Source organism: Dendronephthya gigantea, unplaced genomic scaffold (assembly GCF_004324835.1).
Source record: "Dendronephthya gigantea isolate DGI-Jeju-01 unplaced genomic scaffold, DenGig_1.0 000011F, whole genome shotgun sequence".
Lineage (NCBI taxonomy): Eukaryota > Metazoa > Cnidaria > Anthozoa > Malacalcyonacea > Nephtheidae > Dendronephthya > Dendronephthya gigantea.
Window position 1 is genome coordinate 2,806,559 of NW_021163021.1, and position 26,970 is coordinate 2,833,528.

Below are 26,970 nucleotides of genomic sequence, written 5' to 3' on the forward strand. Positions count from 1 at the left end.
TGCTAATTGCCAACAATATAACTATTCACAAAATAAGAAGAACCTGCTGAAGAACCTTCTTGTTGTGTTTCTTTCCACACCCAGGATTTATAGTGATTGTAAAGTATATTTTATAAAACTCTATCAAAATAAAAATCATTCACAGTGCCCACTGTTCTTATTGCTGCCGCGCGCCAGCGTGGCAGCACACTATTCTTGACATGGCTTAGCGACCTGGCGAACTATATATTGTCGAAATCTCTATTTGTGTCTGTTAACATTTCGGGGGGGAGTTTTTACAGAATGAGGGGGAGCGCACTGAGTTGCCAAGCAAGATCTTGTGCCCGCGGTACATTTCATTCCATGTGCTTAGATTAGAAGTCGGAAGTCTAAATAGAAGAAAATATTTAAGAAACTGAAAAACAAAACGATATGGCTGATTTACATATTGCTGGTAATTTTCATCAAGGCAGTGAACATTTTAGTGTTCAATCTAGAGGTAAGCAATGTGCTTTCATGAGCTTATCGGCAGTTTTAACAGCAGAAAATATCCCAATTTCAGATTGGTCAATAATAACTTTAAATAATGTCTTATTGCAAGCTGACAAAATGTATTTAAAAGCTCTCAACAGTGGCTTAATTGTTTTAGACCCAGGTATCGAATTTTTGTCTGTAGATAACTTACCAAAAGTTGTTGGTGTTTCATGTTGTGGGAGCATGTTTTCATACGAAATCGAACTGCCGGTGGTAGCAGAAGATGTTAATTTACCCATTGTGGTAGAGCCCATTGAGGCACACAATAACACTCAACTACCTATGAGGGTAGAACACACAGAACTACCCATTGTGGTAGAGCCCTTTGAGGCACACAATAACACTCAACTACCTATGAGGGTAGAACACACTGAACTACCCATTGTGGTAGAGCCGTTTGAGGCACACAATAACACTCAACTACCTATGAGGGTAGAACACACTGAACTACCCATTGTAGTAGAGCCCTTTGAGGCACACAATAACACCCAACTACCTATGAGGGTAGAACACACTGAAATACCGATTGTGGTAGAAAACACTGAGCTACCCATGGTGGTAGAATCTATGGATAAAAACCTTATTTGGTTTATTAATTATGAACAGGAGCTTCAGGGTCTTGTTATAACTGACAATGTTGAGTCTCATTACTATACTCTTCATTCGGCACTTTTGAATACATTCATTAGTCATAGTTCTGCTATTTTAATTTTAGAGGGCTATATGATGGCAATAATAAAGCAATCAAACTTTTTCTATATATTTGATTCTCATGCCAGAGACAGAAATGGCATGCCTGATCCTAATGGCACTGCAGTTGTCATTAAGTTTGATAATGTTCTAGATTTGGAACAATTTTTGTATTCTCTTTCGACAAAACTACATGTCAATTTATTTGAAATAGTACCTGTGTATGTAACAAAAACTAATGTAAGCCCAAGCAAGGCTAAAGATTGTAGAAAAAGAAAACAGTCAAAAGCAATCAGGCTCAAAAAAGTGAGTGAGTCTATGAAAAGAAAGCGGTCAAAGGAAACTGACAGTGCTAAACAGATCAGGCTTGAGAAAGATAGACAAGCCAAAAAACAAAAGCGTGGAAAAAAAGTGTCACAGCCTGCAAATGAAATTGATCAAGAAAATTATTTAAAAAATTTTGACAACACAAAGTATGGTGGTATTGAAGAGCAATGTTGGGCTAAAGCTAACATCAACAAGTTTTGTAAATCTATGCAATATACTGTTTTTTAATGTACAATTTGTCAGGAGGCATGGCCCCTGAAAGCTAAACCATGGACACCTTATGTGTGTTCAAGATGCTCTAGAGATAAAAAGTATCCTAGAAAATTTTCATCTGAAAATTCCATGATACCTTCATCTGTCCCAGATGAACTGCAAAACTTGACTCAAGTTGAGGAAATGTTAATTGCTCGTGCTTTGCCAATAATGAGTGTATATTAAACCTGGTGGGCAAAGGGGGTATTAAAGGCATTGTATTAACCTGCCTCAAAATGTCACAGAACTTGCAAAATCTTTGCCAAGATATCCCAAGCATTTGGCAGTAATTATTGTCAAAGTTAAAGGCAAGGACAACACATTTCAAGATGTCAGAGTAAGAAAACAAAAAGTCTACAGTGCTTTAGTTTGGCTAGTGAATAATAATCCACATTATTCTGAAATACTAATTAATGATCACGCATTGCATTCACTGCCTGAAAATGGTGTACCACCAGAACTTATGACTGTTGAGACTAATGATGATATTGTCTCAGACAATGACAGTTTTCCAGATATGGGTCCCCCAACTGATAATCCTTCTGAGGATATTATTTACAATGAGTCAACAGAGATGAGTAGTTTTTTACCTGTTGGTGAACAACAACAACAGGAAATTGAAGCTGTTAGAAATAAGCTCTGTGGAAATGAGCCAATGTCCTGGCCTACAGTTGATAATGAACCAATAAATGAGTATCAAGTGCCTTATTTAGCAACAATGGCTTTCCCAACATTATTTCCTGATGGAAAAGGTGATTGTACCAATCAAGAACTCCTGAGAGATGTTCCTCTTCTGGAAAAAATAAAACATCTTCTAAAGTTTGCTGAAATTATTGATGGTAAATGGGTATACCGTTTTGCAAATCACCCTAGGTTTCCTTATTGGGCCTTCAATATGATTCAAAGAAAACGAATTTTGCAGCAAAGTGGGATATTCCTGAAACAAAATCCAGGTGAAGCACATCTCACTATAGATGAACTGCGTGAAATGGCTGCCAGTAACAGTGCTAATGTTTTTATGTCTAAAGTTTCCAGATATGTTGGAAATATTGCAGGTACAAATGCTTACTGGAATAAAGTGCAAGAGGAACTTAAAGCTATAATAACAAATGTTGGACCACCAACATTATTTTTTACTTTTTCCTCAGCAGATATGCATTGGCCTGAGTTGCATGCATTATTTAATGCTGATAGAGACTGTGAAAATTCTAATATTTCCAGTGAATCAAGGCGACAAAATGTCATTAACAATCCTCATCTTGTGGACTGGTTTTTCACACAGAGACTAGAAAGCTTTGTTAAACACTGGCTTTATGAAACACTTGGTGCAAAGTGGCACTTGTTCAGATATGAGTATCAAGGTAGAGGTAGTATCCATTGTCATGGTACTGCTAAATTAAATAATGACCCAGATTTGTGTCAATTAACTCAGACTGCTTTGAAAGGTTTCTTAGCACAAAAATTTAGAGAAGAAAATGATTGCTTTGACACAACAGAACTAGACCAGGATATTGAGGCTGGTCAGAAAGCTGCTGAGACAGTATGCCGGTATGTTGATTGGTTGTTATCAACTGTAAAGCCAAATCCACCAGATGAGGACATGTGGATAAGACCTGAGGTTCATCCATGTCAACGACGTCATAAAGACATCTCTGAACATGAAAAACAGTCAGATTATGTAGATCTTTTAAACATGGTTCAAAGACACACTCGTTGCAGTACAAGTTATTGTCTGAGAAAAAAGTCAAATGAAACAGATTTAAAATGTCGATTTCATTTTCCCTTTGAGCATTGTCCAAAGACAAAGCTAGAATTTGAAAAAATTCACACTAAAGATAATGATGATCATTACAGAGCTAAAGTTGTTACTGAACGAAATGATGGCAGGTTAAATAATCAACAACTGCAACTCCAAGGATGGAGAGCCAATTGCGATATTCAAGTTGTCATCGATCACTATGCTTGTGTTGAGTATCTGACAAAATATGCTGCTAAGGGTGAAATAAGATCGCTTTTATTAAACCAAGCATTCAATTCTGTTGTTCAAAATATAGATGTTAATAGCGAGTCTCATCGAGCTATTAAAAAAATAGTTATGAAGTCTCCCGGTGAAAGGGATTATGCAGCCCAGGAGACAATGCATCATTTATTGTCACTAAAACTTCATAGCTCATCATTTAATGTTATCCCAATAAGTTTAAATGGTTCACGCAGAGTACGTGAAAATGTTGAAGAAGATGAATCATGTACTGATCATTCACTTCTTGACGTATATGCTAATCGTCATGAGTATAATAATTCACGAGACGTTGTGAACATGAAATTCGTCCAGTTTGCTACGACGTAAAAAAAGTTGTAAAAAATCAACTGACAAAATTGCCAGAGAATGTCATACCAAGAATATTTCCTACGTACTCTCCAAATCCAAAAGGTAAAAATTTCGGTCTTTATTGCAAATACCAACTTTTGAGCTATAAACCTTGGAGAAGTTCTCAGAATAACGCATGGGGTGATCAAGAGGACCCTACTGACGAAACTTTTGTCAACACTTGGCAAGAATTCTTGCAATCACCTTATGGGCAACACAATGTCCCTGATTGGTTTGACAAGTTACAAGCTGTCATTCAAGTCAACAATCAGAAGCTGAATCTTCTGAACAACCAGAAACAATTCGAGAGGAGTGGATGATTCTATCAGATCTTAACACACCATTTGACACATCAGAGGAAACGCCAGAGTCAATGTATGACTGGCATGTTGACAGAGGTAATTATTCTGAACAAAAAATCCATGAAATGCCTTCATGGTTAAAAACAAACAAGAAAGAATTCAGTATGGATGAGCAATATGATGATGTTGATATTGACACTTTTAGTGAAATGCAAAAACTTGCTTACGACATTGTGAATTCTCATTTCAATAATACATCATTACATAAAGAGCCATTGTGTCTGATTATAAATGGCGTTGCAGGAACTGGTAAGAGTTATCTTATTAATGGCATTCGAAATTTGTTACAAAGGAAGTGTGCAATTACTGCTACAACTGGAAAAGCAGCGTATAATATACGAGGAATGACGGTTCATTCTTTATCGAAATTACCTGTAGGATCGCAAGGTAAAAAAGATCTAACAGGGCAAAGCTTGTGCAGATTGCAGGAGAATCTGACTGATATTGATTACATCATCATTGATGAGTATTCTATGCTTGGTCAAGTTACTTTTGGTTGGATAGACAAACGTTGCCAACAAGCAACTGGTCTTATGACAAAGTATTTGGAGGAAACTCGTTAATTTTAACTGGCGATCCAGGTCAGTTGCCACCAGTAGCAGACAAACCTCTTTATCATGCTAAACCATCCAGTGCTGTTGGTGAACAAGGTTTTCAAGCATATCAAATGTTTGAGAAAGTTGTTAAACTCACAGTAAATCAACGAGTTCAAGGTGTGACATCTGAACAAATCATTTTTAGAGAGTTATTGTTACGACTTCGCAAAGGCGAATTAACAATTGATGATTGGAAATTACTCCTAACCCGTCAACCATCAAAAGTCACAAATATAAAGAATTTGAAGACGCTACTAGACTTTCTACAGCAATGAACAAGTTGCCAACTACAATCATGAGCAACTTTCAAAACTAGTCATGATTGCCCGTGTCAATGCTCGTCATTCATCAGAAATGGCAAAAAAAATTTCATCTGATGACATGTCAGGCTTAGAACCAGTTGTTTTTCTGACAAAAGGTGCCAGAGTCATGTTAACTATGAATTTGTGGTCAAGTGTTGGGCTCTGCAATGGTGCTACTGGAATAGTTGTTGATATTATCTATCACAACAACCATCAACCACCTGACTTGCCTATTGCAGTCATTATTGAGTTTGAAAACTATAGAGGTCCTGCTTTTAATGTGGACAAACCATCTTGCATTCCAATATGTCCAATCACCGTCTCATCACAGTCAGAAACTGGTTTTCATGAACAGCAACAGTTGCCTCTAAGACTCGCCTGGGCTCTAACAATACACAAGAGCCAAGGACTTACTCTTCCAAGAGCTTGGATAGATATTGGAAAATCAGAAAGAACTGCTGGAGTTTCATATGTTGCTATAAGCAGAGTGAAATCACTTTCATCTTGCGTCATTGAACCCATGACATATGAACGATTAACAAGCTTGAAATCATCAGCTAATTTACAATACAGGCTTGAGGAGGAGGACCGCTTAGATCGTTTAGCACAGACTACCAATAGCAGTGCGTTTTAAATTGACAAAAAATATAGTTTGAAATTAGACATGGGATTCTGTTAAAGGTCCCATTACTTTCTTGTGTACTGTATATTAGCTTTATTTTCTGTTGTAAATTATTTCCATATTATTTGAAGAATGTCATTTATTGTCACTGTATGTATGAAAATATGCTCATCAACATGTTGTTTGGTAAGTTTAGTTTTTACTTTGTTTCTGTACTTCACTACACACTTCTGCGACATTCGTTGGGCTAGCTAGGGTATTGTAGTGAGTCTAGTGACTATTGTATTAAAAAAATCATGTTCTTTTCTTTTGTATAGATGCCTACTTCTGGATAAAAATAAAGAGCAACTGGATTAGCAAATACAATGGCATAACTGGACAAATATAAAAATATTGGAATATACAATATATACTGCTCAAACAATTGGATAACAGTCAATAATGAAAACATTTTGAAGCTGTCATTTATCATTTCAACATCATTCATTCAGGAAAATCAAGAAATGTCATTTTTGCAAGGGAAACTGAAAGAATAATAGAGTAACACAAGAAGAGATGTGTATGTAACAAAATTAACTTTTTAAACTCAATTAGAAGACACAATGGCATTTCTGGATTCTGGTTTTTGCCAAAAATATTGGAATTTAACCTTTTTCAACAATGTGATTGCACTGAATAAGAAGAGCACGATGAAACTGCTATAGCTACAACAATGATGTCTGCTCATGCAGAAAAGTGAAGAAACATGATTTTTCACGGAAAAAGTGTAATATAGTTATACAGAAGGAGAGGTGAACTACACTGTTACAGTGTTACCTGTGCTATCAGTGGACAACTAAACCAGGTTCATTTACTGTCATGGACCTGGTAGTTCCAAATGTCATTTAATTTGTTTTTCCAGTGTTTTGCTACAAAAATATGAATGAACAATTCATCAAGTAATCTTAAGGAACTAATGGTATAATTGTACAGCCATGTCAATATACTTAATGTCATCAGATCAATTTAGAACTGTTTTTCAAGCACTTATAGTTGAACATTGAACAAATTTCATACATACACAGTGTTGTCAGATAAATTCATGTAAATAGAGTTCTGTATTTTGCTGTGTTGTGATGTTGTGTGTCTGATATTAAATAAAATGTACTATGTGATGTGCTGTGTAGTGTTAACTAATATGTGATGTCATGTGACGTGATGTGATGTATCTGTAGTGTTGCCTTTCCAAGCCTATTAATGACTTAATGTAAAATTATACTTATTAATTTCCGTAAAATCAATTTTGACTAATTAATTATTTGTTAGACAGTGTGTCTTTGTCTATAACTTTATAGGTTCTTTTTCTTGGAAATACCGCTGTAAATACAGCTAGATTCATCCTTAAATAAACGACTGAGCAAATCAGTACAATTTTATTCAATACTGTTTATATATACAACTATTTATAAGTCTATTATTTACAATTTGCAAAAAAACCTTAGTAATTAAACTGTTAAATATTTTCAGCAACACAACAGTGACAACACTCGTCACAGTTTTCTGATAAATTCAGACAGAAGTATCTTTTGTTGAACAATCAATTTCTAGAATCCTATTATCCATATAATTTATTGCTGCAAATGTCGATTTGATGTTTTCGATGTGGGCTTGATTCACTGGTTTGATTTGACTTTTTGAATTTTGATAGAGCGCTAAACAATAACTGAAAAGTTACACATATGGTAGGTAGTATTGCGGGCGCTCCACAGCTCGTGCTTTCTTTTTTCTCTGAGTTTGGACTTGGAGTGGGTACATTTTAAATCAAAGGTAAGTAAAAAAGTTTAACTTTGTTTTCCTACGGAAGGACCATTCGAAAATCACGTATGTGAGAATGTCTCCTGAATAAAGATTGCTATCATTCAACATTTTAGAAACGATTCTCGTGGAAAACAATGCTCATTATTTAATTTTCTAATATATAATTCTGTCGATAACGTTTTGTTACTTGGAGCCGAGCACAGAACTTTTATCAGTAATCAACTTTAATACCAAGTGTACTTGGATGTACTGGTGTATAATTTTTACATTTTTCAGAAACTGATGTACTAAAGTATTTTAAATCACCACCTTTATTTAAACTATAAAGTTTCCTTTTATATTTTTTTAAGATTCAAATTTAACAAGGATGACCAGCCAAGATCAATGTAAGCAAACTATAAACAAAGCTAAGCAAATGATGACATTTAACTTAATAGTAATTTCTGGTCTCCTTTACTTTTTCTAGCTTCAGTTAAAGATGCTAATGGACTTTCTTGCTATCTCCATGCAGTCTTACCAGTAAAAGTATCTGCCTCGGGTACTTGCAAATATTTCAATATGACTTTGCAAACGTCTGATGGTTCTATGAATGCTGTGTGTTTCTCTCCTGAAAAAAGATCAGTTTTGCAGAAATTCCAAACTGAAAAAAAGTCCTGTTAAGATCACGACATTCAGAACCAGTTCAAAATATGGTAAGGAAGATGTTGTAATTGATAAAGCCACAAAGATAACACTAGCCTGCGCACAGACGTAATGTACACGTAAAATACGTTTGTGAATACTTGACCAATTGCTTGTGCGGAATAATTAGAGTAAGTATGTTATTTATGCGCGAACATTTACAAAATGGCGGACGTAACTCCCGCGCGCTAGTATTCATGAAGTTCAAAGCGATTCATGTAAATGTATGGTTAAGTAAGATCATACATTATTAATGTTATTCATAAGATGGTCTGCATATTTTGTCATAATGTAATTGAAAAAGCAAACAACCGCTTGCTTGTAGATGGAAAGGCTAAGTTTAATGTGAGATCTTCACTGGAAAAATTGCCATTTGAAGTTGAAATTGGTTCATCTCCGTACATATGTAGACCTTGCGTGGATAAACTAAAAAAACTGGAAAATCTTAAAAGGCAAGTTCAAGACAATTTAGAAACTTTGAAAAACATTCATAATTCCGGTGAGTGCGTCGCAAAAGGTTTGGGGAAATCGCAATGCCCAGAACGAACCGAAGATGTTGAACTGCTTCATCCCGATGTCGCAAAACGACCACGTATAGAAGCCCCCAATATCGTGTCGTTATCCCCAGTGTCTGGAAAAGGTGTCTGTTCGTCAACAGTTTTGCTACCAACCTTAGCTTCTCCCCTGGCCCAACCAATTGATCAATCTACGCCTAAGAAATCTTTCCCAGAATCAACAGTCCATGCTAAAACTCCAAATACAAGCACTGTTGTTACAGTAAGGGTGCAATGGGCCAGTCGAAACAGAGAACAGAGCTTACCTGAAGATCTCCAGTCACTTGGTAAAATGTTAGTACGTGGTACTTATAAGCAGATTGCAAACGCTGCTTGGAATAGCCCTATACTTCGCAAGCATCTGCAGATCCTGGCAGTGAAATGTGTAGACAATGAGTGTCATGGCTTATGTTCAAAGAAGAACCCTAGCTGTTTAAGATCACCCAGTAAAGATCAGCTTCTTGTATTCTCATTTGAAAAGCTTGAGAAAGAACTAGAGCAAAGAGCACCATTTACCAAAGCTATATTACATGCATCATGTGTCAATAGAAGAAATCATGACAAAAGGGCTCAATGGGTACCTTCCCTTGGTATGGCTGCAGCAATTTTAATGAGGATATTCTTCTATCATTCAAGCTGGTCGGTATGTCCTATATATGCATTCATTGTGATTCTCAGTTCGAATCAACTCATTTTTGAGGATGCAATTCCTGAATACCCATTGATCATATATCCCTAAGTTATAACTTTTCATCTGAAACCCTTACAAAGTAATTAAATTTTAATTTGTATCATTATCTATTTACTAGCCATTGATGCAAAGATTAAAGTACTTACGTCTGGTTGTGTCACACACTCACTTATACAAAAAGTTAGAAGAATATGGTCATGATTACAACAAATCAGTGTTAGATGTTAAGAAAGATGAATGTGATTGGCTCAACTCACAACAGTCCACCCCAAATGTATCACATGAAAAAGATGCTGAGTCTGAAGAGTCAACATCCAGTGATGACTCTTCAGCTGAAAGTGAATCCAATCAATCCGATGGATTCAAAGCTACAGCCAGCAGTAAGCAGCTTTTTGAACACACTGAACGTAGCAGTCAAAAGATTACTATTGACAACATTGATTATCGGCAGGAAGTGCATCATATGACAGAGGAACGCCAAACATTAGACAAACATTATTTGACTGTTTGTGTTACAAAGAATCGTGTCAATGGCAATCATTTAGGATCACAGCAAGATGTTGCTAATTTGAATGTTATGGAAAATGGAAAATGCATTCCAAATCATATGGAGCAAATTCAGCAAAGAGAGAACTACATTAAACTGACAGAGCGAATTGTTGTGAAAAATCTTGAATGTTTGGAACCATTCAAAGATGTTGTAGTGCATCATATCCCACATATGTATAGTAAAGAAATGAGGGAACCTACTGATTCTGTAAGTATCCTTCAAATGCAAATTGTTAAAGTGTGTTTAATGTGATGTGCTACCAGTGTTAATAAGCGTGCATGCAATGATATATGTATGCCTTATGGAAATTTAATATAGTAGTTTATTCATAATCAACAAACATTTCCTATTCAGACATTCATGGGCATCTTGTACCATAATGAAAATGATGCTGAGGGTATGACATCCATATTAAAAGAGCTCCATAAATATGTTCCATTTTCTGGGAAAGGTGTCAATCGAAGGTATGCTGATCAAGCTATAGTGGGTGACCAACTTACAGTAGAAAGAGGTGTTAACATTCATAATACTCTCAGAAATGGATTCAACCCTAAAGAGAGATTGGAAGGAATGCACTTTGAGTTTGCTGATTGGCATGGAACAAACAAAGCTTTAGGTGTAAGTTGAAGGTCTTAGAGCTCAATTATATACAATTTGCATATGCTCTATTTTGAATAGTTCTATATTGAATGCTCTATTTTGAATAGTTCTATAAAATTATCTTTAAATAAAATATCTATGTGTAGTAATAACAGTGTGGCAAAGTCTCACAGTCTACATGCAAGTTTGGCCCCAAAAACCTAATTATAAAACCCCCCAAAAATCTCCAGGTATGTAATTATCTGAACTTGGCAGCTCTGTAATATGCACTATTAACTTTATGCTTTTGCTCCAAAAGTAAACATTAACATTGAAATATTTGGTTTAGGTTGTATTTTCTCATCTCTACAGTACTGCCTCATCCAATGACAAATGCACCTTATACAGTGATAGGAACCTAATAAATAGAAGGAATGTGAAGGCAGATGTAGAATCGAATGTCAATGCCTGTCGCAGGTTTTTCCAGTTGGAAGTTGAAGCAAGATTGGTAACTGCTGCACTCATTGAACTCCAAATTGACAGTGTGCATGCAACACCAGATTCAGACAGGTTACCAGACACCAAGAACTGGTCCAAAGAAGAGAAGAGACAACTGCTGAGAAAACTGGCAACAAGTATTGTGGACAATTATGTACTTGATAAAGCTAAGTACGACGGATTCATAACTGCCTGCAATGAAATGCAAACCAAATTATCGCAACCAAGAACAGATGTGACAAGTGATGGACGTTTCAAGTGTCGACATCCTGGATGCAAGTCCAGCTTTGCTCACGATGGCCAAGCCAGGCTAAACCACGAGTCACGCCATGATCCACCGGTTGTGGTAAAGCATCAAGTGCAGTCTGAGATGTATTTTGAAGACAAGCCTGGAGAATCAGATGACATGTTAAACTATCAGAGGGCACTGATGGAATATGGGATGCTGGTTGCAAATTTGCAAGATGCTATTTGTGAAGGTAGGTACCCGTACAAATACATTTTAACAAACATATGTTAAGAGTCTGTCAAACCAAGTAAACCATTAAAAATATGCCTTCATATTTTCAATCTCAGGAGATGGATTGAGAGTGGTAAGATGTTGGAAGTTCCTCCTGTTGTATTTCAAACATGACCAAGCTAGCTCAAAATACTCCCTTGAAATACTCTACATGATGTTTCAAATCTATGCCATTTTATGCCCACGTTCAGCCCACCAACTTGTTTGGAATAGATCTGTGAAAACAAAGAGAGGTGGCAGCAATATTCCTCTTGACCTAAACCTGGAATTTATAAACCGAGTTGTCAAAGAAGCAATTAAAAAACTTGGACCAAATGCAAGCAAGCGTTCTATTGATAGAATTTGCCATAGTATGACAGTAACAAGAAATCTGATGGGAAATTTTGATGCAGCTGTCAAGTTATACAAAAGGTCTGGAAAGCATGAGGCACCATCTCACAAAAATGATTTAGAAAAAATTGTGGGTGAACTTTTGCAACAACGAGCACTAGTGAAAATGCCTGGGCGATCATATAACTATTACGGTGGTGTCAAGTCTAGTATGCTATCAGGATTTGATCTGCAAAAAATGTTTAAGTGGATAAATCAACACAAGGATTGTGTTGCAGAGGCGTGCCCGATAAATGTATGAAGAAACCATGACACAAGGCTTAATACAATTGTTACTACTAAAATCTAAAATCTATTACCAGTAACTTTGAAATGTCATCATGGAAAATGGTGCTATGTGTCCTTTGAAGCTTGTTTCACAGTATTGGTTAATTAGTCAATTAATGAAATATCTATATTTACTAATTAATTGCTAAGTTTTCGTAAAAACTACTATTATTCAATGATACTTCATCTGATTCCAGAGTCTCATCCATCAACATGCTTTCATCGTTGGAATCAATTATTGAAAATAATGATGAATCTTCATAAATTTCCTCCCAGTCCATGTCCTCAATAATTTCTGCATGAATGGATTCATCTAACTCACTGACTTCTGGGATGTCATCAATGTCACCAAATACTTCATTAATGGCTTTCAAAATCCGTACGGCATGAGAATGGCGCCATACCTCTACATATTTCATTATGTCGGAGATTGAAAATATTCTATGACAGTTTTGTAGTATACCTAATACTTGCAGCCTTCCAAATTCAAGGAGAGAAGTGGGCAACACTACTGCATTATATACCTTTTCCATATGTTCCTGTATCAATTCATCTTGGAAGGATTTAAGTTTCACTTTCAAACAATCTTTTTGCTCCTGATTCACTAGTCTTGTTTGCTGACAGGAATCATTGGGGTCAGTTTTTGTTTCAGGTATCTTGATACCTGACTTTTTACAATCTTCTTCACCACAATTACACTGTTCAGCACATTTGTCACAGCATGAATGCTTACCTGTTATTTGGGTATCAACTGAATATCCAAATGATTTCATCATCAACACCCTTCTGCAGCCTGTTTCTGTGTGAAGAAGTTCCTTCATATCTTGGGTGCAATGGCATGATAAAAGAGCATTAAAAAGAACGATACACTCACTATGAGTTCCAGCACGTCCACTCTCCTGAATGTAACTTTCAATGTTTTTTGATAGACCAAAGTGAATTATTCTCTTGACTTGCTTACAATCAATGCCCATCCCAAATGCTATAGTAGCTATAAGAACTCTTATATGACCTTTGCCATCAGACATGTTCTTTGAAATATGCTTTTTGACTGTCTTGGGTGTTCCAGCATGATACATTTCCACTAGTCGATTTTTGCAATTTGGCAAAGCATCCTTGTAGAAGGATTGTTGCAGGTTTGTCTCAAACACTCTATACAAAATTCCACATTGCTTACGTGTTTGGCAATAAATAACTGTTCGCTCAGCAGATTCTTGTTGACTTTTGACGTTCTCGATGACTTCAGAAAAAATTGTTCCTAATGGAATATCTTTATCCATGTATTGCATGTAATACTTCAAGTTTGCTCGATCTGGAGACTTGGCCACCACCAATGTACCACTACTTAACTTCAAACAGTTGTAAATTATGCTTTTAGTTGCTTTGCTGGCTGATGCAGTGGCCACAAATAATTTCACATCATCTGGGATAAGCGATCTTAACTCTCCAAGATTACCATACCATTTTCAAAATGGCAGATCACACATATTCCCACCAGGAATTCCCCTTGAGAAAAAAACAAATAATACAATAGGAAACCTGCACAAGAATAAGAAATGAAAAATGCAGTGGCAAAGGCAGCCTTACTATTTATCCCTGCTTTGTTAATTTATAATGATATACACATTTCAATAACAAATTATTCCTAAAGATTTGAATGTGTTAAAGAATTAGCATAGCCGGACTAAAATAGTTGGGCTGGCTGCGCCACTGGAAAAATTGGTGTTAATATTACATACCACTGACTAATGCAGTGCGCTTCATCTACAGCCACACACACCAAAGAAGACCTGAACTTCTTACTTGCGAACAACCCTCTCCATGTTGTTGAGAGGAAGCACTCGGGTGAACCATAAAACATGGGTATATCTGCCATCAATTATATCGGTGACTACTTTATTGTTATGCTCTGTAGTTAAACTGATCGCAGGAACGTTCATGTCGTTGAGATAACGAATTTGATCATCCATGAACGATTTCAGCGGTGAAATAACCACAACAATACTGGTCCCTTTACTTCTTCGAAGCAAGACATCAGCTACTATTGGAACGGACTGGAAGATAAGAGACTTGCCATACGAAGTGGGAAGGTTCACAAATACATCTCGGATAGAAAAGAACTTTTTCAAAGCATCAATTTGTTCTTCATACAATGAATTTAAATTAAAAACGTTTAAAACACTCTGAATAGCTTTATCCCAAATTTCTTCTCCGTAAGCCGCCATGTTTTCATTGATTGTCATCCAATCAAAGACAGTTTTATAAGGTTGTATGATAATAGCCAATGGGAGTTCGTTATAGGAAATTGAAATAACACTGACTTCACTGAACATGATTAGTTAAAAGTATTCACAGACGTATTTTACGTGTACATTACGTCTGTGCGCAGGCTAAGATAACACCAGTTGAAAAAAACATTGGATTTGAACATAGAGATCTGGCTCCTTCGTTTGTTACATCTCTGGCATCATTAAACCAAGTTTCAGCAGAACAATTGGTCACAGTGAAGGCAAAGGTTGCGAAAGTAAGCGGAAGCAAAAAAATTTCAAGCCAAAGGATTTCCAGTGGCCACCTGAAAAAACAAGAAATTGTGATTGCTGACCCAACCACCTCGATGAAACTTATCTTGTGGGAGCAGTTTATCGACTGCCTCGAAGCCGACCAAACATACATGTTAAAGAATCTTCGATTAAAACAAAATGGTACAACCAAGTATTTGAACACTCCCAAATCAGATACATTTTCTTTTGAGAAGGTCGAAGAATTTACCGAACCTGTCATTGAATATGTCCAAACATTGTCCACCATCGACGTCTGTGTCAGCTTATTAGGAGTAGAGTCCATTTCCGCCTACTATGCTTGTCGTAAATGTGGAAAAAAGACTTCTTCAAAAAACGAAGGTGTGCTCCAATGTGAGACCTGTCATATGGTTCAAAAAAGTGGTTTTGCCAGTAAGCTATGGTTTTTGCGACTTCTCTTCGAGAATGTGAAAAAACCAAGCGATACCATCAGCTTGTCAATTTTCAATGATAACTTGACAAGAATTGTTGACTACCTGCCAGAGGAGGTGGATTTAACTACAATTTCCCCTGAACAATTGTCTAATGCTCTACTTTCTATGCAGCAAGTTCAAATCACATATGATATTGTAACAAGAAAGGTTATTGATGTCAAAGAAATTAACATTTAATTAACATTTTGATAGACATCATTATCTTGTTTTGAACATTTTATTGTTAATATTTGCTATTGACATTTAATTGTCAGTTGTTTTAGTTGCGTGAGGGACAACCTTGTTGTTAGTGGCAATATAAAATATTACATTGTCAGTTGTTTTAGTTGCGTGAGGGACAACCTTGTTGCTAGTGGCAATATAAAATATTACATTGTCAGTTGTTTTAGTTCCGTGAGGGACAACCTTGTTGTAAGTGGCAATATAAAATATTACATTGTCAGTTCTTTTAGTTGCATGAGGGACAACCTTGTTGTTAGTGGCAATATAAAATATTACATTGTCAGTTGTTTTAGTAGTTTGCATTAAATTTTATTGGTTAAGATTTGCGCAAGCAGTGTTGTGATGTTGTGAAATGCGAGGCAGCATTTTCTTGCGATAGTAACTTCTAGTAGCTAACCATAATTTTACATGCTAAATATGTTAAATATGCTAAATCATTACAACTTCCTTTAAAAAACAAAAAAAAAACTCATTGATTCCTGAAGTTCTACGGTTCTAATTTTTTTTTAATATATTTTAAGTTATCTAATTCAGACTATGTGTTATTAAAGTTATTCAGTATAACATATGTATGAAGTTAAACTTTTATTCATCAGGAGGTTTTTAATCTTGATGGTCTCTTTATTATTCTTCCTCTTGATGTTCTTCTAACTCGGGATTTGTGCACACTTAAGATTGGATTTGATCAGGATTTACTTGTACGTCAACATTTTCCAAGTTTTCAGGGAGGAGGGTGTTTCATTGGTGAGGGAATTTCATTGCCTAAACTGTCCTCTGCTACAGGATCAGGTTCTTCTGACTTCAGAAGTTTTCTCCTATATTCACCAGCATCATCAGTCCGGACACTATACGATCTCGGTGTGTCTTCCTCATAAGTAACTACACCAGGTTTCCATAAAGTCTGATTTGTCCCAAGTAAATAGATCTGTTGCCACCACTTCTCAAGGCACGGTTGGTTGGTATGGGCTCTTTAGTATTTTCCTTTCTATGCTCCAGGCATATGGTACACTTTGATACCATTTCAGCTATTTGCTTGCTGATCAAAGGCCAATAAAGAGCCTCTTGAGCTCTTCGCTTCGATTTCTCGATTCCCATGTGACCATAAATGTATTCTCTGTAACATTTCTTTTCTCATCACTAATGGTACAACTATGCGGTTTTCTTTGAATATAATCCCATTCATTACCGACAGTTCATCACGAATGTTCCAATAGGGTAGTACTAACAACAGTACTCTCTCTCTCTGATCTGGCTATCCATTTTGAACAACATCCATTAGTACTCTCAATTCTTAATAATTTTTCATTGCTTCTCTTATTTCTTCTAGTTTGCTTACTGAAGCTGGTAGGGTTGAACTTACGAGATGTAAGTGAAGATTGATTTCTTTCTCCATTTCTTTGTCAGTTTCAGGTAATGGAGCTCTCAGCAACATATCTGGTAGTGCCATTTCTTTAGCTGGTTTATATACAATAGTGTAGTTGTACCTCTGTATTCTTAGGAGTAATCTCTGCAAACGGGGCGGGGCTGATGCCAACAATTTCTTAGCTATCATCTCCAGAGGCTTATGATTCGACTCAACTATGACATCTTTTCCATAGACATATTGATGGAATCGATCAAGACTAAATTGCATGGCCAGAAGTTCTTTCTCTATCTGGGCGTATCTTGATTCACTGGATAGCCTTCCTGCAACAACACTGCACCCAAGCCTGTCGGTGACGTGTCGCAGCTAATGATACATCAAAAAACTTTAGTACTGGACCTTCATTTGTAGTGAGAGTGTCCTTAATTTCCTGTAAGGCTTTCTGTTGCTCGAAGGACCACTTGAATTCATTCTCTTTCTTCAACAACAATCCAATTCGTTTAGTAAGGATTGCTAAATTTGGAATAAACTTTCCTATGTAGTTCACAGTTTCAAGAAGCCTCTCAGAACAATTACTCAGAACAACAAATCCATAAAATGCCAACATGGATTAAAACAATAAAAGAAGAGTACACTGTTGATGAGTAGTATGATGTTGTAGACATAAATAGTTTTAGTGAAATGCAAAAACTTGCTTTTGACATTGTTAAGTCTCATTTTGATGATATATCACTTGAAAAAGAGCCATTATGTCTTATTATAAATGGTGTTTCACGAACTGGTAAAAGTTATCTTATCAATGCTATTAGAAATCTTTTGCAAAGTAAATGTGCTGTAACTGCTACTACAGGTAAAGCAGCTTATAACATTAAAGGTATATAACAGTGCACTCCCTCTTAAAGTTACCTGTAGGTACAACTTCAGAAAGGTGAGTCAACAGTCAATGACTGGAAATTACTTCTGACATGCCAACCATCCAATATCACCAATTTATCCAACTTTGAAGATGCTACTAGACTTTTTTATTGTAATGAACAAGTTGCAAATTACAATAACAAACAATTAACAAAACTTGAGCTTCCAATTGCTGATCTTAATGTTCACCATTTCTCTGCATTCACCAAAAAGCTGTCTTCAGTTGATATGTCTGGTTTAGAACTTCTTGTATTTTTAGCAAAAGGTGCTGGGGTCATGTTAACCATGAATTTGTGGTAAAATATTGGCCTCTGTAATGGAGCTACTGGAACAGTTGTTGATATCGTCTATCAAAACAATCATCAACCACCTGACTTGCCTATTGCCATCATTATTGATTTTAAGGGGCTGATTACATGGGTCATTTTCAACCCCTGGGTTGAATTCAGCCCTGTTGACCGGGATGAAATTTCAGCCCTGCAAAACTATTAATATCCTATAAAATACAATGCGCGATTACATGACAAATTTTCAGCCCCGGGGTTAAATTCAGCCCTGGGGTTGAAATTTCATCCCTGCCTGAGCTACCCGAGCTGAAATCTCAACCCTGGGGTGAAACTAGCCCCGGGGCTAAAAATTTGTCATGTAATTGTTTCAACCCAGGGCTGATGTTATTCGAACATGCGTAGTAGTGCCATTTACGCACGTGACTGAAACAAAATGGAGTCAACCATACATGACGATTTAATCAAAGCAGACGAAGCTGAACAAGAAAAAGAAACAGAAAGCGTCATTGTTTCTTGCGGAAAGAGGTTTCGTTGGGATAACAATAAAGTTGATACGCTAATACGATGCTTGGCGAATTATAAAACTCAAATGGAGTTCAAGAATTGTGATTTCAACGCCGATAAAGTTAAACAATACGAAGCTGTAAGATTTGAGATGGCTACGATTTATAACAGTGATCCTTCACAATTTGGTCCGCCATCGGCTGTTACTAGCCCATTAATCAATCAAAGTGATGATTCACTTAGTCAAGACGAAAAATTGGAGAAACTAAAGCTACGAAAGCAGCAGGAGCAAGAAAAGAAACTCATAAAGAAGGGGTACCAACGCATTTATGAAAAGTTAAAAGAGATTCGACAGAATTTCTCTGTTGCAGTGACAACTGGACATCGTAGTGGTAGCGGCAAGATCATACTTGAATTCTATGATCAGCTGGTACAGATATGGGGTGGTCCTTCTGCCACTCAACCATTGTCTTTTGGAACATGCAACGAGGAAGTGAACATCTCTGAAAACCTGCTTGATGAACAGGATTTTTTTAACGATCATAACAATGACCCTGTATCCGATTCTGTTACTCCTCTTTCACACAGTGTAGATGCTGGGATGGCCACAGCAGACCAAATTGAGCGAAACGATACAGCCAATTGTTCTAAACTGAAGCGAAGAACTTTATATTTGAGTTTATGTTATGCTGCATTGCATATGTTACATTATGTTATATAACTTATGTTACATTGCTATTTTTTTATAATGCTCACAAGGAAGGATAAAATTTTACAACACAAATATATATTGTGTATTTAAACTAATGTAAACTAGTTTGGTAAAACAGTCTTTTCTGTGATGGGTACAGTCTGTATTTACATTATTATATGAATGTGAGCTTAAACCTTTTAAACATGTTAAACTCTGATTGGTCAAATATCCCTAATTTAGACTGAGAGTTTGTGTATAAAAAGTCAGGACATTTTGTGTTGGCATGCCTAAGCAGTGTCTGGATTGATTGTTGTTGATTTCAATGAGATTGACCTTCAATGCTTAATTTTTTCAGTAATAATTATCTGGTAAATTGTGTGTAATATATTCTGTTACAATTGTTCGAACAAGTTCCCCTTCCAAGTTATTGTACAAATACACTTGATCTGGCATATTTGGCACTTCATCATGCACATGTTGTTGCATCTGAGAGTGAATTTCATCCTGATCCAACAAATCACCTTTATTCCTTTCACAGTAATTGTGTAAAACGAAGCAACTATATATAACAGTTGGTATGGAATCAAATTTCAAATCCACTTTTCGACTTAAAAATCCCCAGCGGGCCTTCAACCTCCCAAAGGCACATTCGATCGGGTTCCTGGCTGATCGAAGCATGTTATTAAATATCACTTGACCATTATTCGAGCAAGACTGATACTCCTTCAAACAGAATTGAGTGAGGGGGTATGCAGGGTTTCCAATAAGGTAGTTAGGTACACCATTCTGAGGTGTGAGGTTTGTGGTAGTTAGCTGTCCACTATTAAGTTTTTTGCAAACAGATGAGTTCACAAAAACTTTTGCATCATGCACCGAGCCTGGCCATCTGCATTCCACGTCCATGAAATTACTGTTGCTGTCACACACAGCTTGGACATTCAGAGAAAAAAATTGTTTATAGTTGAAGAAATCTTGCAAATTTTGCGGTGGGCGTTTGAGTGCAATATGCGTCCCGTCAATGGCGCCGAAAGCCTGTATCATGCCAAATTTCAGTTCGAATTCTGAAGCCTTTTGCCTCATTTCATCCTTATTCCTCGGTAAATAGATATATTTCAGTCCCAACACCCTGTTTATGGCTGAACATACCTCTGTTATCACTTTTGTAACCGTACATTGGTGGATACCAAATGTATTTGCCGTCATCCACAATGAGCCCGTGTCTTTAAGGTAGTACAAAGTGACCGCTACTTTTTTATCAGTTGGAAGGAATCTGTAGTTTGGGGTGTTTGGCCTAATCACTGGGTCCAATTCGGTTACTAATTTGAAAAAGCATTCTTTGCTCATTCTAAACATTTTTTCCAAGTTCCGGGTGGGATATTTTCACCTGCTAAATTTTTCCACCACTGGTCTGTTTTTTTCCATTTACCACCCATGTCGTTCTCGGTTTCCGATGTAGTCTACGAAGCATGAGATGCTTCCTCCTTGCAACCCATTTATTTTTCTTTGAGCACAAATAAGCGCTAAGCAGCAACGTCCACTTCTGTTGTAAACGCTTATACGCTATGATCATAGCATAACATTGCAATATCAACGTTATCATTACCCCAAATTGAAAAAAACAAGCATCACGATTCTTCTAAAATTTTCACTGGCCATGTTTACGAATTTCCCACGGTTTTTTATTATTCGCGGGCATTTTCAAACCCAAGGCTGAAGTTTTCAGCCCCGGGGTTGAAATTATTCATGTAATCCAAAAAATTTTCATCTCAGTCAACAAGGCTGAATTCATCCCCAGGGTTGAAAATGACCCATGTAATCAGCCCCTAAGAACTATAGAGGTCTCTTTTTAATGTGAACAAACCATCTTGTGTTCCAATATGTCCAATCACAGTCACGTCTCAGTCAGAAACTGCTTTTCATGAGCGGCTACAGTTGCCTCTAAGACTTACATGGGCTCTAACAATACACAAGAGCCAAGGACTAACTCTTCCAAAAGCTTGGATAGATATTGGCAAATCAGAAGGAACAACTGGAGTTTTTTATGTTGGTATAAGCAGAGTAAAGTCGCTTTCATCTTGTGTCATTGAGCTTATGACATATGAACATATAACGAGCTTGAAGTCATCATCTAATTTACAATACAGGCTTGAGGAAGAAAACCGCCTAGATCATTTAGCACAGACTACCAATAGCAGTGCATTATAAATTGGCAAAGTATAGTTTAATGGGATTCTGGTATAGTCCCATTTCACTTTATCCGCTGAGCTAAAATTTTATCCTGTATGTGTATCTTGAATATATTAATTGTATATTATTTTATCAAAAACATATTTATTGTATGTCAAAAAAATCATCAACATGGTAAGTTATTCTTTATCTTCTTTCTGTGCTCCTACCTCCCCTACCACATTCTATGACCTAGGACTATTGTGGTGTGTTCCAAAAATTATGTTATTTTGTCTTGTAGGTTTCTAGTGTTGAATATAAAACAGAGCAGCTGACTCAGCAAACACAATGAATTGCTGGAGAATGCTCTTCATCACAATAACATTGGAATTTCACCTGTTCAAAAAATTGGATTACAGTCAATAATGAAAATACTGAATGAACCTGCCACAGAACTATGATGAGCAGTCATGTTTGGAAAATAACTCCTTCCATAAAGTGGAGTTTTTTAAACCATGATTTTGGGCTAAAAAAGTAAAGTAATACAGGAAGAGACAGCTACAGTACACTGCTACCTTTTGGTATTGACTAGTGCACTACTGAACCAACTGACTACTGAGTCCTATAAGTAAAATCGTATATCAAGTACAATAATTATAAAGTAGACTCTCAGGTCCAAGCTATCAAAGTAAATCAAGTCCTCAATAAATCAGACTGGATGGGAATGAGATAACCATTTGCACAAGTGTTCATCTTTATCTCTCTCTAATTGTTCCTTTAGGAGTTCAAGACGATGTTCTGCCTTGTCTTGTTGTTCGGCATATCTAGCAGGGTTTGCTTCCAGGGTAATGCTATTTTGTAATTTACCCTTTCTAGTCTGGCAAAGCAACTCATGATATACAAGGAGTGTTGGTCTTCTCATGACAAAGTGGGCAAATTGCAGTAGTTTCAAGATTGCTCTTCTAAGCTGGTGTCTTCTGTACTCATTAAGTTGGTAGTGTGTGGTGTGGTACATGATTTCCCAAGTGGAACATTAATGACCCATCCAAAATTGTTCTGGTTCCATACAGGCCGCCATCTTGACTCCTAATTTTGATCGGTTCTAGCACGTTGTGAGTAACCCAACCTCAACATCTATTTTATCCAACTAGAAGTTCAATAAATGTGCCCACTGAGATGCATGGTTTCTTGTTGTCACAGGCAACTCTAGCGTTGAGAATACTGTCCTTATGGATATGTGGTTCTCATTTCGTAAATCGGAGAGTTCCAGTCTCACAATAGAGCTTTGTGTTTTGCTGTTTGCTTTTCCCAGGGTTGTCAACGAAAGGTTCTTCGGCTCACCTTCAATATTTAGCTATTTTATTAGATTTTCTGAGCAGAATGAGATATTGGATCCTCCAGTGAGAAACACATATGTCTGAACGACTTTATCGCTTCCGGCTGCTCTGACCTTTACTGGTACGATTATCAGTCCAATAGGAATCTTGTGGCGATGCCGCTTTGCTTTGGTGTTTACAGGACTATTTTATTCTGAATCTCTAACCCCCCTTTCTGACTCTTCATTCTTTCGCATTGTGCATTCTGCTTCCTGGTTGTTTGAGCCCTTGTAGAAGTGTGGAATATACTTCCATGCAACTGTTTACTTTGTTGCTGTGAAATTACTTCTTTTATTGTCTGTGTCTTGGGCGATTTTGCTGGTTGCTTCATTTTGATTCTTTGGGATCATCGCTAAAGCTACTGAAAATTGGATGAGCAGCTGCTCTAGCTATATTTGCAATGAGACTGGATATGTCATCAATTGCTATTTCTCTTTCTTTGTTCTCTTTCTAATTTTCCTAATTATCATTCCTAATAATTTTTGAAAGTATCGGATTGGTTTTGATACCACCTTCACAGCAGAGTCAATTTCCTCCGCCTCCGGAAAAGTGGTACGAAATGTATCAGATTGCACATCGCACATACTTAACACAGGTAGTACAGCTGTTTCCCCAACGTTTTTTACAGCGCCCTCATAGACTTATTCGAAAAAGAGCAGGAGGCCCTTTGCAAGTTACACAGAAACAAGGCTAAGTCTGATTTTATCCTGTAAAATTTCAAAATTATTTGGGGTTTTTAAATTTTGGTTGTACCTGTTAGACCCCAGAGGCAAAAATTTGGAGCCATTTTCAATTCGAAGTTACGCAAATAAACATGAATTTCAGTAGAATATTTTCTTGCTATGATGATTGGCATCACAAATTTTATGCAAATTCAAATAGAGATCTTTATGCTTTAACCACATATTTTTTTGTCAGAGAAGGCTGCTCGCAAAAAAATTGACAACAACAAACCTTGTTAGCAAATAAAAAAGGCTACATACAAACTCTTTGACACACTCTAACGAAAAGGCTGTACTTCGCTATCCTTCCAAAAAGTATCTTTCTCATTGGTTTTGTTTTGTTGGTGGCCATTTTGAACAAGAGAGCAGCCTCTAAGTGAATCCTTGCCAATCCCGTACCCTGTGAACAAAGCACATTTTTGACACTGGATTTGATACAAAATCCAATATGAAATGTATCCGGTACAGTGTGAAAGACACCTTTATTTGTATTTTTTAAGATATACGCACTGGTGCCAGGCCTTTGATGCATCACACATAGTTCGGACGACTATATTGGTGCTTTCCCGCCCATGTTTTACAGTGCCCAGGTCTATATAGACCAAGAAGACAGCCATCAATTGTAATCATGTTTCAATTTGTTTTGTCCCTACTTGTTCATCAAACAAAAAGGAGAACCGAATCATTTCTCATAGGTTTCTTAGGTATTATACCTAAGTAAAAGGTCTATATTCTTCTGTTATAATTTTCTTATTACTCCGATAATGGAGTTCGGTAATAATTAGCCTACTTTTTGCATATGTTTAAGGTGGCTCCCTAGAGTTTTGTAAAAATTCTAGATAGTAGGTTTGTTGTGGCAAATTAAGCACCAATATTGCAGACTAAAGATCAATAATACTTTTGATTATATTGTGGAATACGTTAGAGATGAGAATCTGTTGACAGATTAACTATGAAGGCTGTTGCTATGGAAACAATGAGGTTTCAGCATGGGCGCTAATTATAATTTAATTGCAATTATTTTGTGAATCCTTCGGTGATTTTTTTTATTTTACACCGAATGCTTTGCAGGTCATTTAGTAAATGACCGGACAATTTTAAAAGAAAGTTATTGATAGGATATTTTTTTAATTGCGTAAGACCATATTTTCCCCCTTTAATTTTTTTTGTATCAATAACTTTTTCTTAAAATTGTCCTGTCAATTACTAACCATCTGGAAAAATGTTCAGTGGAAAAAGAAGACATTTCACCGAAGAGTTTGTGAAATAATCGTAATTTAATGATAATTGGTGGCCATATTGAAACGTCATTGTTCCCATGGCAACAGCTTCTATAATTGGCCAATCAATATTTTCTTATTTCAAACATGGTACTCAATACGTTAAAGCTAATTTTAATCTATAGTTTACAATGTTGGTTCTTAATTCTGCATCATCAAACCTGCACTTAAAAAATTCTCAAAACCCTAAGGAGTCACCTTAAGTATGTGTTATTTCTCAAAATATCCTGTTTAATTAGTGTACAACTAAATACACTCAATAAGGAATGATGAACAAGTTACTGTTGCTGCACATAGCAGTGATCCACCAAGCATTATCTGCGATGAAAACCTGGAAACTCATTCAGATTATTCAGACAGGTAAAATTCTTTAACTGTTGTTTTTTGTCATCATCTAAAGTGGACACTTAGTCAAACATTGACTGTAACGTAAGTTCAGTTGTTGATCAATTATACATTATCGAATATGTAATTATATCTTTTTCATACTTCTCTAATGTGTTTACTATGCAGGTGTGATTGCAACAATCCTGTAACAACTCCAAGAATTCCAAAAACCAATCATGAGATGATGTGCACTTGACATTCTGGACAAAAATACAGTAACAGAAGGGAAGACGTCAGAGGTATTTGTTTCAAGGGCCACGCTTTTTGATGACGCCAAGAAAGACTAGGATGAAAGAAACATTGTCCGAGTTATTGAAACAGGAAATGGGTTTACACAGTGCTGAAGGGCAAAGGAAACAGGGATTCCCTGATGCTAAGTGGACAGCCAGATGTGACAAACTGACTGCTGATGATTCGCATTTTCTTCTAGAGTTTGACAAATTAAAAAGCAGGCGTTGGACTTGTTCTAGGAGATGCAGATTTTGTTATACACCCATTCCAAGTTATATGTCCTATTTGTGCGCAGATAATTGTGCTCAGTACAATGAACCAGCTAAGAGCATTGATTCAACATTTACAAGAGAAACACTGTGCTATAGCAGCAGATATCATATTACACTTGAAAGCCTGGATGAATAACCACTTTGTCAGTCACTAGCTAATGGAAAAACAGGCCAAATTGTCATCCAGCATTATCTCGCCAGCAACAGTCTTGTCAAATTCACGGTCAGGGCCGCAGTTCTGACCCGTGACATTCTCCAAGGGCATTTACATAATTAGACTGATGATGAAAGCATACACTAATATACTTCGATTAGTATTTAAATTATGGTTTATCTCAATATTTTTATGAAACTAAAAATGGTTGCTTGCATGTTTTTAGCTGTTGTCATTTTGTCGCCCTGCTCATACGATTAAAGAGAAAATATTCCTATGAGAAATATAATGTACTAGCTACAACACTTAAAACATTAGTCATAAATTGTTGTTCATATTTGTTATTATATGCTGTGTTTTCCTCTGTTAACCTGGGCCTTCATCAGTGCTATTATTTTTTTGAACAATAACTTTTTTGTAACAGTTTGTGTTAACACAGAAAACACGCTAAGTGGGCACGTTATCGTTCGCCAAAATGGTTGCAAGTTTAAAATCTTTTTAAAACCTTTCGCACTTATGAAGACCTGGGTTATAGGACCGAAAACTCCGCACCAATAAATATAGGGGGCTTTTCTACAAATTGATGTTTTATACATGCTGATGTTTTATATAGCTGTTGCAAAAATTCATAGATTCCTAAAAATTTGTAAAAAAAACCTAACTTAAAAATAGGCAAGCAACGCACGTTTCAAAACATGGTGACTCTTCTCCTATCTTCATATGAGGCCTGTTTCATACGTGGAAAACAGAGTTTAATTGTGTATTAAATTTGTTGTCTGTTGTTCAACCTTATAATGGTTTCGTTTCAAAAGACAAATTTAATTA

At 36.5% G+C, this 26,970-nt stretch overlaps 1 protein-coding gene and 1 pseudogene across 1 annotated transcript; both read left to right on the forward strand.

Annotated features, from left to right (window-relative positions):
* Positions 1-411: 411 nt before the first annotated feature.
* Positions 412-4,129, forward strand: LOC114518706. Its single transcript, XM_028538708.1, has 2 exons — positions 412-478; positions 2,028-4,129. Exons 1-2 carry the CDS (start codon positions 412-414, stop codon positions 4,127-4,129), a joined length of 2,169 nt encoding a protein of 722 aa, XP_028394509.1.
* An 856-nt stretch (positions 4,130-4,985) lies between these two features.
* LOC114518707 lies at positions 4,986-15,749 on the forward strand (annotated as a pseudogene).
* The last annotated feature ends 11,221 nt before the right edge of the window (positions 15,750-26,970 follow it).

What these genes read in the sequence shown, in the direction of transcription:
- LOC114518706 (XM_028538708.1), top strand. Translation starts at nt 412, where the DNA reads ATGGCTGATTTACATATTGCTGGTAATTTTCATCAAGGCAGTGAACAT. An exon ending in TTTTAGTGTTCAATCTAGAG is followed by an intron (nt 479 to 2,027) that starts GTAAGCAATGTG and finishes AAAATGTCACAG; the next exon opens with AACTTGCAAAATCTTTGCCA.